Source organism: Abrus precatorius, unplaced genomic scaffold (assembly GCF_003935025.1).
Source record: "Abrus precatorius isolate BTA unplaced genomic scaffold, Abrus_2018 Scaffold0, whole genome shotgun sequence".
Classification (NCBI taxonomy): domain Eukaryota; kingdom Viridiplantae; phylum Streptophyta; class Magnoliopsida; order Fabales; family Fabaceae; genus Abrus; species Abrus precatorius.
In genome coordinates, this window is record NW_020874290.1 from 453511 (window position 1) to 466010 (window position 12500).

The 12500-nt window shown below is 29.7% G+C and overlaps 1 protein-coding gene and 1 pseudogene across 1 annotated transcript; both read right to left on the reverse strand.

The window, feature by feature from the left end:
- Window positions 1–900: 900 nt before the first annotated feature.
- LOC113860200 (NAD(P)H-quinone oxidoreductase subunit 6, chloroplastic-like) lies at window positions 901–2827 on the reverse strand. Its single transcript, XM_027492918.1, has 2 exons — window positions 2301–2827; window positions 901–2185 (listed from the first exon to the last, which is right to left on the reverse strand). The coding sequence occupies exons 1-2, from the start codon at window positions 2825–2827 to the stop codon at window positions 1870–1872; spliced, it is 843 nt and encodes a 280-aa protein (XP_027348719.1). The 3' UTR covers window positions 901–1869.
- A 310-nt stretch (window positions 2828–3137) lies between these two features.
- On the reverse strand, window positions 3138–8145 carry LOC113854996 (annotated as a pseudogene).
- Window positions 8146–12500: the final 4355 nt, after the last annotated feature.

The window sequence follows — 12500 nt, forward strand, 5'->3', positions numbered from 1 at the left end:
AAAAACTATCAATTCTGCAACAAAACCGCTCATGCCCGGCAATGCAAGAAAGCCATCGATAAAATAGTGAAAATGGTGAATATTTTTGGCATTGGGATAGCCATTCCGCCCATTTCGTCGAGATAAAGAAGACGTAGTCTATCATAACTAGTTCCCGCCAAGAAAAAAAAGCGCAGCGCCAATAAATCCATGAGAGATTATTTGTAAAATAGCGCCATTAAGTCCCGTATCGCTTATAGAACTAATTCCTATAATTAAGAAACCCATATGAGATACTGAGGAATAAGCTATTCTTTTTTTTAAATTACGTTGACCAAGAGATGTTGAAGCTGCATAGATTATTTGAATTGAACCTAATAGCATTAACCAGGGGCAAAATATAGAATGAGCGCGGGATAATAATTCCATATTAATTCGAACCAATCCATATGCTCCCATTTTTAATAAGATTCCGGCTAAAAGCATACAAGTGCTGTAATGTGCCTCCCCGTGGGTGTCTGGTAACCATGTATGGAAAGGTATAATTGGCGATTTGACAGTAAAGCAATAAAAAATCCCATATAGAAAATTATTTCCAGCGCCATGGGATACGATTGATTAGTTAATGATTCAAAATTTAATGTTGGTTCATTAGAACCATATAAACCCATAGCCAGAATTCCCATTAATAAAAAAATGGAACTTCCTGCAGTGTACAAAATAAACTTTGTAGCTGAATACAAACGTTTCTTACCCCCCCACATAGATAAAAGTAGATAAACGGGAATTAATTCTAATTCCCACATGATGAAAAAAGTAAAATGTCTCGAGAAGAAAATGATCCTATTTGACCACTATACATTGCTAACATCAGGAAATAAAAAAATGGTGATTCTCGAGTAACCGGCTGAGCTGCTAACGTAGCTAAAGTGGTGATAAATCCTGTCAATAAAATGGGTCCTAAAGAGAGTCCATCTATTCCGAATCTCCAGTAAAAGTCAAAAAAATGGATCCATTTATAATTCTCTGTCAATTGAATTAGTGGATCATCCAATTCTAAATGATAACAAAATGCATAGGTTGTTAGAAGGAGATCCATTAAGCATATACAAATAGTATACCACCTAATCACCTTATTTCCTTTATGAGGAAATAAGAAAATTAAGGAACCTCCAGCTATTGGCAAAACTACAATTATTGTTAACCAAGGAAAATAATTCGTGATAAAAATAAGATATACTTAGACCAGAAAAACCCGCGCTCAAAATAGAAAAGCAATTTTTTTTCTATTTTGAGCGCGGGTTTTTGTCAGTAAAAAAAAACGTATTTGTGTGGTGTTTTTTGAAACGTATCAATAAGCTAGACCCATGCTTCGAGTTGTCTCATGCCATAAATAAACTCGAACACTTAAGAAATCCGTCGGACAGGCGGATTCACACCTCTTACAACCAACACAGTCCTCTGTTCTTGGGGCAGAAGCAATTTGCTTAGCTTTACATCCGTCCCAAGGTATCATTTCTAATACATCTGTGGGGCAGGCTCGAACACATTGAGTACATCCTATACATGTATCATAAATCTTTACTGAATGTGACATTGAATCTATAGAAATCTTTGAACATCAAAAATTGAAAATTTTCGATCTAGTAAACTCGTAAATGAATTCTATATTTAGACACCAGATGAATCAATGATTTATCAGAATTTTGCTAATAAAAATAGACTTATAGATCAATTCATAAGAAGAGAATAGGACCAAAATACTTTGATTTCTTTTATTTATTTTCACAAACATGATTCTAAGTTGCGTATCATACATGCTAATTTGAATTGATAAATATTACACTATTCATTCTAAATTCTACTTTTTATGATTTATTATAATCAATACTATTTATTCAACAAATTCAATTGATTCATACGGGTTGATTTTTTGTTACGATAAATTGAGGAAACAATAGCAGGTCCGATAGCTGCTTCAGCGGCTGCAACAGCTATAACAAAAATTGAAAAAATATTTCCTTTTAATTGGCGACTATCAAAAAAATCAGAAAAGGTTACGAAATTTATATTAACTGCATTCAGTATAAGTTCAAGACACATAAGGGCTCTAACCATATTTCGACTCGTGATTAATCCATAGATACCCATAGAAAATAAATAGGCACTCAAAATAAGTACATGCTCGAACATCATTGACCAACTCCTTACCAATTTTGATTCATTTCATCAATATGAACAAGAATTCAACGGAAATAACTGGGAGAAAATTAAACAAAATAGAATTCAGATTTAGATTATTAGTTAGAATAAGTTCTTATTGGCGAGCCACAACAATTGCACCTATCAAAGCAGCTAAAAGAATTATGGAAATGAGTTCAAATGGAAGAAAAAAATCTGTTGATAAATGAATTCCAATTTGTTGACTAGTACTTATAAAATCTTGTTCTATAATCTGATTTGGTCTCACAGTCCAAATAATCCCGTACCATGATGTATCTGGAATAGTAGTTATTAGTGAAACAAAAATACTTGTACAAACCATCAAAGTAATTCCATCCCCAATGGTCCAAAGACGAAAATCTTGGTAATATTCTGACCTATTCATGAACATTACAGCAAATATGATTAAAACATTTATAGCGCCCACGTAAATAAGTAGCTGCGATGCAGCTACAAAATGGGAGTTTGATAAAATATAGACTAAAGATATACAAACAAGAACCAGTCCCAACGAAAAAGCAGAAAAAATTGGGTTGGTAAGTAATATTACTCCTAGACTTCCTAATATAAGACCCGATCCCAGAAAGACTAAAAGAAAATCATGTATCGGTTCAGGCAAATCCATTATATGTAAAATAAGAGATAAATAAATCGAAATTTCATGACTTTATTGATATGACCAGGAAAAAAATTATATACTAAATACTAAATTTCTCTCCGCATTGAATTCAATCAAATCCTAAGATAATAAGTGTGAATTGCTATAGGTACAGTTATAGGATCAATGTCATTCCATTCTTTCTATGAAAGAGTAGTTTGAAACTATACGAAAACTAAAGTATATATATAATATATGTATCGAATATTTCTACTAATAGAATATCTAATATAAAAATATCTACCTCTAAGATTTATTCTTTTTTTTTAATAACATTTTTCTTATTATCCAAATTTATATTATTCATATATATTATTCAAATACATATATTTATATATAGAAATATATCGAATATGATTTGATTTATATAATCTTTATTTTTAGAAAAAGATTTTATAATTATATTATAATTAACTTAATTTTATTTGAATTGTTCGAATTGTATAATCATCAATTACTGACACTGGTAAACGGCCCAAAGCAATTTGATTATAATTCAATTCGTGACGATCATAAGTCGAAAGTTCATATTCTTCAGTCATTGATAAACAATTTGTTGGACAATACTCAATACAGTTACCACAAAATATACAGATTCCGAAATCAATACTGTAATTAAGCAATCGTTTCTTTCGAATATCAGTTTCCAGTTTCCAATCAACAACGGGTAGATCTATGGGACATACACGAACACATACTTCACAAGCAATGCATTTATCAAATTCGAAATGTATTCGACCACGGAAACGTTCCGATGTGATTATTTTTTCATAAGGATATTGAATAGTTACAGGTAAACGATTTGCGTGAGATAAGGTAATCGTGAAACTTTGACCAATGTACCTTGCAGCTCGGACTGTTTGTTGACCATAATTCATAAATCCAGTTATCATAAGGAACATATCGTGAATATCTCTGATTATTTTTGTTTTTTTTCTTTCTCTTGTTTGAGACAAGTTATGAATATAGAAGGTCCGTTTTTTATAGTGAAAACAATTGAGACGAAGTTGTTAATAATAGATTACCGAGAGAAATGGGTAAAAGAAACTTCCATCCAAAATTTAATAATTGATCTATTCTTAGCCTAGGTAAAGTCCATCTTGTTGTGATAGAAACGAATAAGAACAAATAAGTTTTAGCTAGTGTAATAAAGATACCAATTGTTGTTACAAAAACTCCATATGCTTTATTTATTTCAAAAAATTCAGAAACAAATATGTACGGAATAGAGATATTCGGACCACCAAAGTAAAGAACTGTTACAAACAAGGAAGAAATTAATAGGTTTAAATAGGAAGCAATGTAAAATAAGCCAAATTTGATACCCGAATATTCGGTTTGATAACCCGCTATTAATTCTTCTTCCGCTTCTGGTAAATCAAAAGGTAATCTTTCACATTCTGCTAAAGAAGAAATTAGAAAAACGATGAAACCCATAGGTTGACGCCACAAATTCCATCCCCAAAAACCATATTTGGATTGCGCTTCAACTATATCAACTGTACTTAAGCTGTTAGATAATCCTAGTCGGTGATAACATTACTGTTCCCATCTCTATTACAGAACCGTACATGAGATTTTTCACCTCATACGGCTCCTTTTAAGCCTTCAATAAATCTAAGGACCAGACCGATTATTTATCTCTTGATATATTTATAAAATGGATAAGATTCGATTTTATCGGACGGTTCTGAATTAGACCAATTGAATTCTGTCTGTTTTGTTTTATTTAATGAAAAAATTAATAATAAAGAAAAATACATTTCAAATTTTATTTGAATAAATAAAAGATACAAAAAGTACTTCTGAATTGATCTTATCCCTTTAAAAAAAAATTGGAATTTGTTGAGTAATAACTGAATTCTTCAATAAAATACTCTTTATAGAATTCTCAATAACTTCTCCATCATTTTCGATTACAAAAAAGAATTATACATTCGTTTTCTGAATTATGACATGAATTCCATCTTCCTAGAATATAGATGTAAGAAAAAAAAAGAAAAAGGGTATCACTTTTTCTTTCGCTCCTAGCCTTTTTTTGTGCAACTAAAAAGGGACTCAAAAAAAAAAGTGAATTAATGAAAACAAAAGTAAAGGATTATTTCGTTCCTGATAGTCATTTATTTAATCAGTGGATGGGAGCATACTCTGGATCGGAATTGTAGGGAGTACTGCCTGATTTTTTCTACCAACTTAAAGCCCCAATTAGTATTCTTTTTCTATTATGTATAAATGCTCTTTTGGATATTTAAAAAAATTTGCGTTACTAATCCTTTGTGTATTTTGGTGTTTCTACCCATCCATTCATTTTTTTATTAAACCCCTTTAGTTATGTTAATACATGTATGATAATTCATACAAATGATAGTGAAAACTCAAAAAAAAGGTTGGTTTTTCTTTTGTGCCCGCTTCAAGACAGGATGACTAATCAACCAACCTTGGGGGTAAATGACCTCTTCTACTGAAGAAATAGAATAGAATTTTTTTTTTCACTTAATTCTTATACATGGAAAATGAGACTCAATATTTTGACTGCAATTTTAACTCCTCATACTATCTATTAACTATAAGTAATATATAACTATAAGTAATATAGTATATATATAGAATTAATAAATTCTATTCAATAGAAGCTGTTTTATTTCACTCATATAACTATCTGATTAAATTCTTCAATCCGAATTTCGAAAAAGAATAATGATAAGGATATATATTCAATTTATTATCCTTCTTTACTAGAAAGCACTATAAAGAAAGGGGGGAGTATAGCAATAGTATCGAAAAGCTTCTGTCTCAACGAATCGCACGTAGAGATATTGATAACACACATAGAGTTAATGGTATTTCATAACTAATCGATTGAGCAGCAGCTCGTAGACCACCCAAAAAGGAATATTTATTATTTGACCCATATCCTGACATAAGAAGTCCAATGGGAGCAATACTTGAAATAGCAATCCATAAAAAAACACCGATATTGAGGTCAGATAAAACAAAGTTATAATTAAAAGGAATTACTGAATAGCTTATTATAATTGATATGACTGATATGAATGGTCCGATACTGAATAAATTAATATCTCCTCTAGATGGAATAAGATTCTCCTTGAAAAGTAGTTTTGTTCCGTCTGCTAGAGCTTGAAGAACTCCAAAAGGACCAGCATATTCAGGTCCAATACGCTGTTGTATCCCTGCGGATATTTCTCTTTCTAACCATACAATTGCTAGTACACTTATTGTGATTCCTAATACAAGAATAAAAATAGGGGCAAATACCCATAGAATTCCATATACCTCTTTAAAAGATTCCAATCTGAAAAAAAAATGGATATCTTGTATTTCTGTTGTATCAATTATCATTTCAACGATCAACCTCTCCCATAATGATATCTATGCTACCTAGTATTGTCATAATATCGGCCAATTTCATTGTTTTAACTAATTGAGGAAGAATTTGCAAATTGATAAAACCCGGTGGACGAATTTCCATCTCCAAGGAAAACCATTTTGATCACCTATTAGAAAAATTCCTAATTCTCCCTTAGGAGCCTCAACTCTTACATAAAGTTCTTGTTTCGGCAATTCAAAAGTCGGAGACGCTTTTTTACTAATAAATCGATATTCAAAATCATTCCATTCTGGCTCTGTTTCTTTATCTAAGCAGCGAATTTCTAAATTTTCATATGGTCCGCCGGGAATTCCTTCCAAAGCCTGTTGAATAATTTTTATAGATTCCGTCATTTCACCAATTCGAACTAAATAACGAGCTAACGAATCTCCTTCTTTTTGCCATTGAACTTCCCAATCAAATTCCTCATAACACTCATAATTATCAACTTTACGTAGATCCCATTGTATTCCGGAAGCCCGAAGCATTGGTCCTGATAAACCCCAATTTATTACTTCCTCTCCATCAACAACGCCTACTCCCTCAACCCGTTCTAAAAAAATAGGATTTCGCATAATAAGTCTTTGATATTCAACAACCTTTGTTAAAAAATAATCGCAGAATTCAAAACATTTATCTATCCAACCATGAGGTAAATCAGCCGCTACCCCTCCGATACGAAAAAAATTATGCATCATTCTCATACCTGTCGCAGCTTCGAATAGATCATATATTAATTCTCTTTCTCGGAAAATATAGAAGAAAGGGGTTTGTGCACCAATATCTGCCATAAAAGGTCCCAGCCACAGTAGATGAGAAGCTATACGACTCAACTCTAACATAATTACTCGGATATAGCTAGCTCTTTTAGGTACTTGAATATTTCCCAACTGTTCTGGTCCGTTTACAGTTATTGCTTCTGTGAACATAGTAGCTAAATAATCCCAACGTGTTACATAAGGGAGATATTGTATAATTGTTCGGTTTTCTGCAATTTTTTCCATCCCTCTGTGTAAATAACCCAATATTGGTTCACAATCAATAACATCCTCACCATCCAGAGTAACAATAAGTCGAAGAACACCATGCATTGATGGGTGGTGAGGTCCCATATTTACTATCATGAGGTCCTTTCTTGTAGCTGGGATATTCATAGATTTTTTTCCTCGATTCATAGAAGAATGAATCGCTTTAAAAAAAAAAAAAAATTCATCAAAATTCAAGATCTAATAAATCGAATAATTGAAAATGACTCTTCAAATTAACGAATTTGTGACTCCCGAATATCAAACTGATTTATTAATTTTTTATAACGTATTCTACTTTTTTTTGACAAATAAGACAGTAATCGTTGCCGTTTTCCCAGAATTTTACGTAAACCCCTTTGAGATAAATAGTCTTTTCGGTGCAATTCAAAATGCGAAGTAAGTCTTCGTATCTTATTGGTAAAATGGAATATTTGAAATTCAACTGATCCCGGGTTTTCTTCTTTTTTTTCTTCTGAAATAACAGGTATAAATGAATTTTTTACCATAAAAAAATGAAATGAAAGCTTTCCTCTTCCCCTCGCTTTTGATAAATATTTTTATTGATCAGTAATAGTAATGATACTCATTTTTGTATATAAATCTGAATTTCCTTAGGAATTCCTGATTGAATTCATTCTTTCTTATTAATCAATCCAATCTAAATAGATAGAAAAGATACCATATTTATGGATTCACCAAATAACAAATTGTATGCTTGAAAAATAAAAGACAATTTTGTTGATTCTTTTTTCGATCTAATGGATACATCATTAGATTAGTATCAATGCCACAATGTGTGTTCCCATTTATGTTATGTATATAACAATTTGTCTTCATATACCAGATATATATTATGGTAAATAGAAGACAAATTTCGATTAACGAATTTTCAATCGCGGATACATATGTAGCCTTACTATATTGAAACGACTTCCATTATGGGTATTAAACCAATAGCGATTTATACAAGCTAATTCTTCTAATCTATAATTTGGCCAAAGAAAAATTTGGAAATTCATTAGTTTTTTTTTATCTCTGTCAAGATCTTTTCGTTTTTGAGTCAAAAAATTATTACCTTTATTTTCATTGTAAAATATTGTGTTTCTATGCATACTATTTATATTCTTAGGATTTAAACAAATTACAATTCTCAACTCTCTACGACGTCTAGCGGATAAAATATTTTCAGGAACAAGCAAATTATAATTTTTTTTTTTTTTTTTTTTCTGTTATTTTTGGATCTCTTGTCCGTGTAATGTATTTTTCAAAATTTTTCTTATCAACATTACTTTTTTCGGAGTATTTTTGATTCATTTTGTACTTACTCTTACGAATTAATGAGATACCCATGGTTTGATACATAAAAAATTGTTTATTGTTTTTTCTAGACAGGCGAACTGGTTTGATAATAAAAAATTCGTTTTTCATAAATTTTGTATTTTCATTTTTCTTCAAGCCTGGAAAAGTGAAATCCTTATGATTTTGAATCAGCATAATTTTTAGATCTAGTTCTTCCCTTTGAATAGAGGTTATAGCAATTTCTCTTAAATTTTTCAATCTAATCAGGAGACAGTATACTTTGACATTATTTAATATTCTTTTACCTAAGAAATTCTTCCAGTCCAAATGAAAAGTAAAAAAAATTCTTGTTAAGAAATTTAGTTTAGCCTTCATCTTGTTCTTGTCTTTCTTTTTCTTTATACCCTTACCATCCTTTTTACTGTCCAATTCCGCAAATTTTTTTTCAATATCTTTTTTTTGGTTTGAGGGAGATGATTCAAGATTTACTCGACCCGCGCATTCTGTTTTTGCTCGATTTTGAGTCTCTAACTCGAATTCCGGAGATTTCTTTTTTTTCGATGGTCTAAAAATATCTATTATTCTTTTCTTTTCAGTAATGTTATTTTGATTTTCACTAACATTTTGATTTATATTTATATTAAAATGGAAAAAAAGTGATTTGATTGGTATGATCCGCGGGTTATTTTGATATTTATATGCATTAGAAAATATCAAAAATTCTGAAACGAAAAAAAATTTCGTACTCGATATGGAACGATTTAGTATTTCTACATTTATTCCCATCCAATCAAAATACTTTCTATCCAGATTTTTTTCCATATCTATAATAGCATCTTCCGCTGTATAATTCTTCATAGAGATATTACTCATTATATCAAATAATTTTTTTTTATGCGTGTTGTAATTAGAAGAAATCGCTTGCTTTTTATTTGCGTGGAATGATGATCTATATCCATAAATATATGAGTCTTTATTTTCCGTATAATTAATAGAGTTATAGGATAAAAGATCATATCTATATTGTTTTTTCATTTTTTTTTTTTTAATGCGTCTATTTGTTCTTCTTTGTAAAGAATTAATCGGGTTTTTTCATAAGAATCACAGTTGGTTAAATCTTTATTTTGAGCCACACGATGTTCATTGATTCTATTTCTCCATTTTTGTGGTACTAATCTAGACCATATGCTTTTAGATAAGTCATATTGATAATGACCCTTTAACCAATTTGTCCATTGATTCATTACAGAATTGGGAGGGTTCTTATGTTTTAATTTGGAATGAAATATTCCTTGTACTCCAAAAAAAGAATCCTTTATTTCATTCTTAAGAAAAAAAAATCTTCCATGATATTGAAAAACATATCTTAACTTATACTTATCTATGTTAATGTTGATTACTTGGTTTTGTGATAATTTAAAAAATACATATGCTTGTGACAAAAAGGAGACGTTACAAGAATTCTGTGAATTCGTATTACTAGTATTGTGTATAATCGAAATAAAGTGAATTATACTTTGATTTGTTTTATCAGTTATTTCTGTATTTACTTCATTATTGTAAATGGATCTATTTATCATTTTTTTTTTTGATTCCAGAAAAAGTTGTATATTGATCCTAGGAATACTAATGATATATAGAAGGATATCTATGTATATCCTTTTCAGGAAAAATTTAAAAAAAAAATGTGATTTACGAGTTAATCGAACATTTCTTATTTGTAATATCTGCAAAATATTTTTTTCTAATTCTAATCTTTTAGTATCATAAGTTGTTTTGTTCGAATGAATATTTATCTCTGAAATTAGAAGTCCCCCTTTCCTTTTTTCTTTTGTCATTTTTTCTATTTGTTTTAGAATAGTTTTTGTTTTAGCATTCAGGTCTTTTATTTTTTTTTTATCAATGAACAATTTCCCCAATTTATAGATTGAATTGGAATGGTTGATTCGAAAATAATTGGATTATTCTTACAAATTGTTGAATCTTTTTTGTTTTCATTCAATTCATTTATTTTTTTGAGTCTAACAAATAATAAAAATAAAGAATGAAAATTTGTAAAATTAAAAATGAAGAGTTGTTTTATTTTTTTTTTTAGAAATAGAATACTTTTGCTGATCCATTTTGCAATATCTTTTGAGATATTTAGAAACCATTTTGTTCTTTCATTTAAAACTTTTAGAACTCGAAAAAAATAATTTTTCAATTTTTTCTTTTTTTTTTTGAGTTCTTTAAAAATAGGATCACAAAAAGAAAATCGATTTTTTTGAGAATCAGAAAAGGGCAATTCAACTTCCCTTCCCCAAATTGTTAAAAAACAGAAGTTCTTTTTTTTTCACTTTTTTTTTCATTCTATCTTTTTCCTTTTCATTGGATCGTAACTTAGATCTGTGCCAAGGTTTCAGACGAAAAGGAAATAAGATCTTTATCTGAATACCGTCTGTTAGCCATTTTTGGGGAAATTCTGTTTCAGATAATTGAACGCCATTATAGGTACATTTAATATACATTTCTCTCTTCCAATCCCTATAATCTTCTGACCATTCGGGAAATTGAAAAAGTAGTATACGAACGATATTTTTAGTTATTATCAATGAGGGTAATTTAATATATTTTCGAAGAATCGATTGGGTTATTAATAAAAAACCTCTTATTCCTTGAGCAAATATAAAGTTATCCCAGGCTTCTGCTATTTCTATACGTTTTTTTTCCGCATTTTCGTTTATTTTTTTTTTGTCGTCCTCCTCTTTTTTCTCACTTTCTTTTGCCTTTTCCTCTGTATAATCCAAAATTGGAAATTTTGTCTTTTTTCGAATCCAATTTTGGAACAGAAAAAAGATTTTCATTGACTCGAAACTATCAAAAAAAAAGAACAAGCGTTTCTCAAATTTGTCCAAAAAAAGGGGGGAATGCACAGTTCTTTGAAAAAATTTCCAAGTAACTGTTTTACGCCTTTGAGCACGTATGGATCCTTTGATTATGTCTCGCCGAAAATCCGGTTGTTGTGAATAACGTAGTAAAGCCAATTCGTTTTTTTTAGTATTCTCAGTATTTCCAGTATCATTATGGGTACCCTTATTCTGTTTCTGTAAATTTTTAGTAAAAACCACTACACGTTTGGCTTTTCTAGAACGAATCTGAAAATTTTCTGCTTCATTTTTCCCCCCCAGTTGTTTTAATTCGTCGATAAATTTGTATGACCATAGGGGAACTTTTTTACTGATTTCGTTTATTCCAATACATTTTTTTCTATTTATATTTACTAGTGTTTTATTGTTCAGATCAGTTCTAATTGCATCAAAGAAAAATTGGATTTTTTTATTTTCTTCGGAATCCAATTTTTCTTGTTCATGTTCTGGAAATAAATAATAAACTATTTTAAAATTCAAGCTTGATACTGATTTTTTAGAAAATTGATTAATTAGAAAAAAAAAAAAAGAGAATTCAGTTACTAATAATTTTCTATCAAATATATGAATTTTCTGTTCAAATTCTGAATAAATACTATTATTATTACTATTCTTATTAGAAAGAAGTATACTATGAATCTTATTTATCAAAATGTCATTTTTTTTGTAAGTTTTTTCATTTTTGATTGAGGGTAAAAAAGAATTTTGGATTCGTCCACGAAAGGGTCCGTTCAGCAAAGGATCATATATTTTAATTAAGTATTTTATTTTTGTTTCATCATTACACAATCTAATTCGGTTTTCAAATATATCCATAGGATAAAATTCCTTATCTAGAACTTTTGCCCTATTTAGAAATTCATTAGTTAGTTTCTTTCTTTTTTCTTCATTAGTATAGCTCCAAAAATTCGACAATTCTTTATAGGAAATTTTTTCTCTTGTGAAGGAATCCATTTTTGTTTCCAGCATTTTTTGAAAAGTCGATAAATTTTTTGGATACGAAAAAGAAATTCTTTTTT

Coding starts and splice junctions, on each gene's coding strand:
- LOC113860200 (XM_027492918.1), bottom strand. CDS start 2,827: ATGGATTTGCCTGAACCGATACATGATTTTCTTTTAGTCTTTCTGGGA. Junction 2,186..2,300: donor GCAATTGTTGTGGCTCGCCA/ATAAGAACTTAT, acceptor AAAATTGGTAAG/GAGTTGGTCAATGATGTTCG.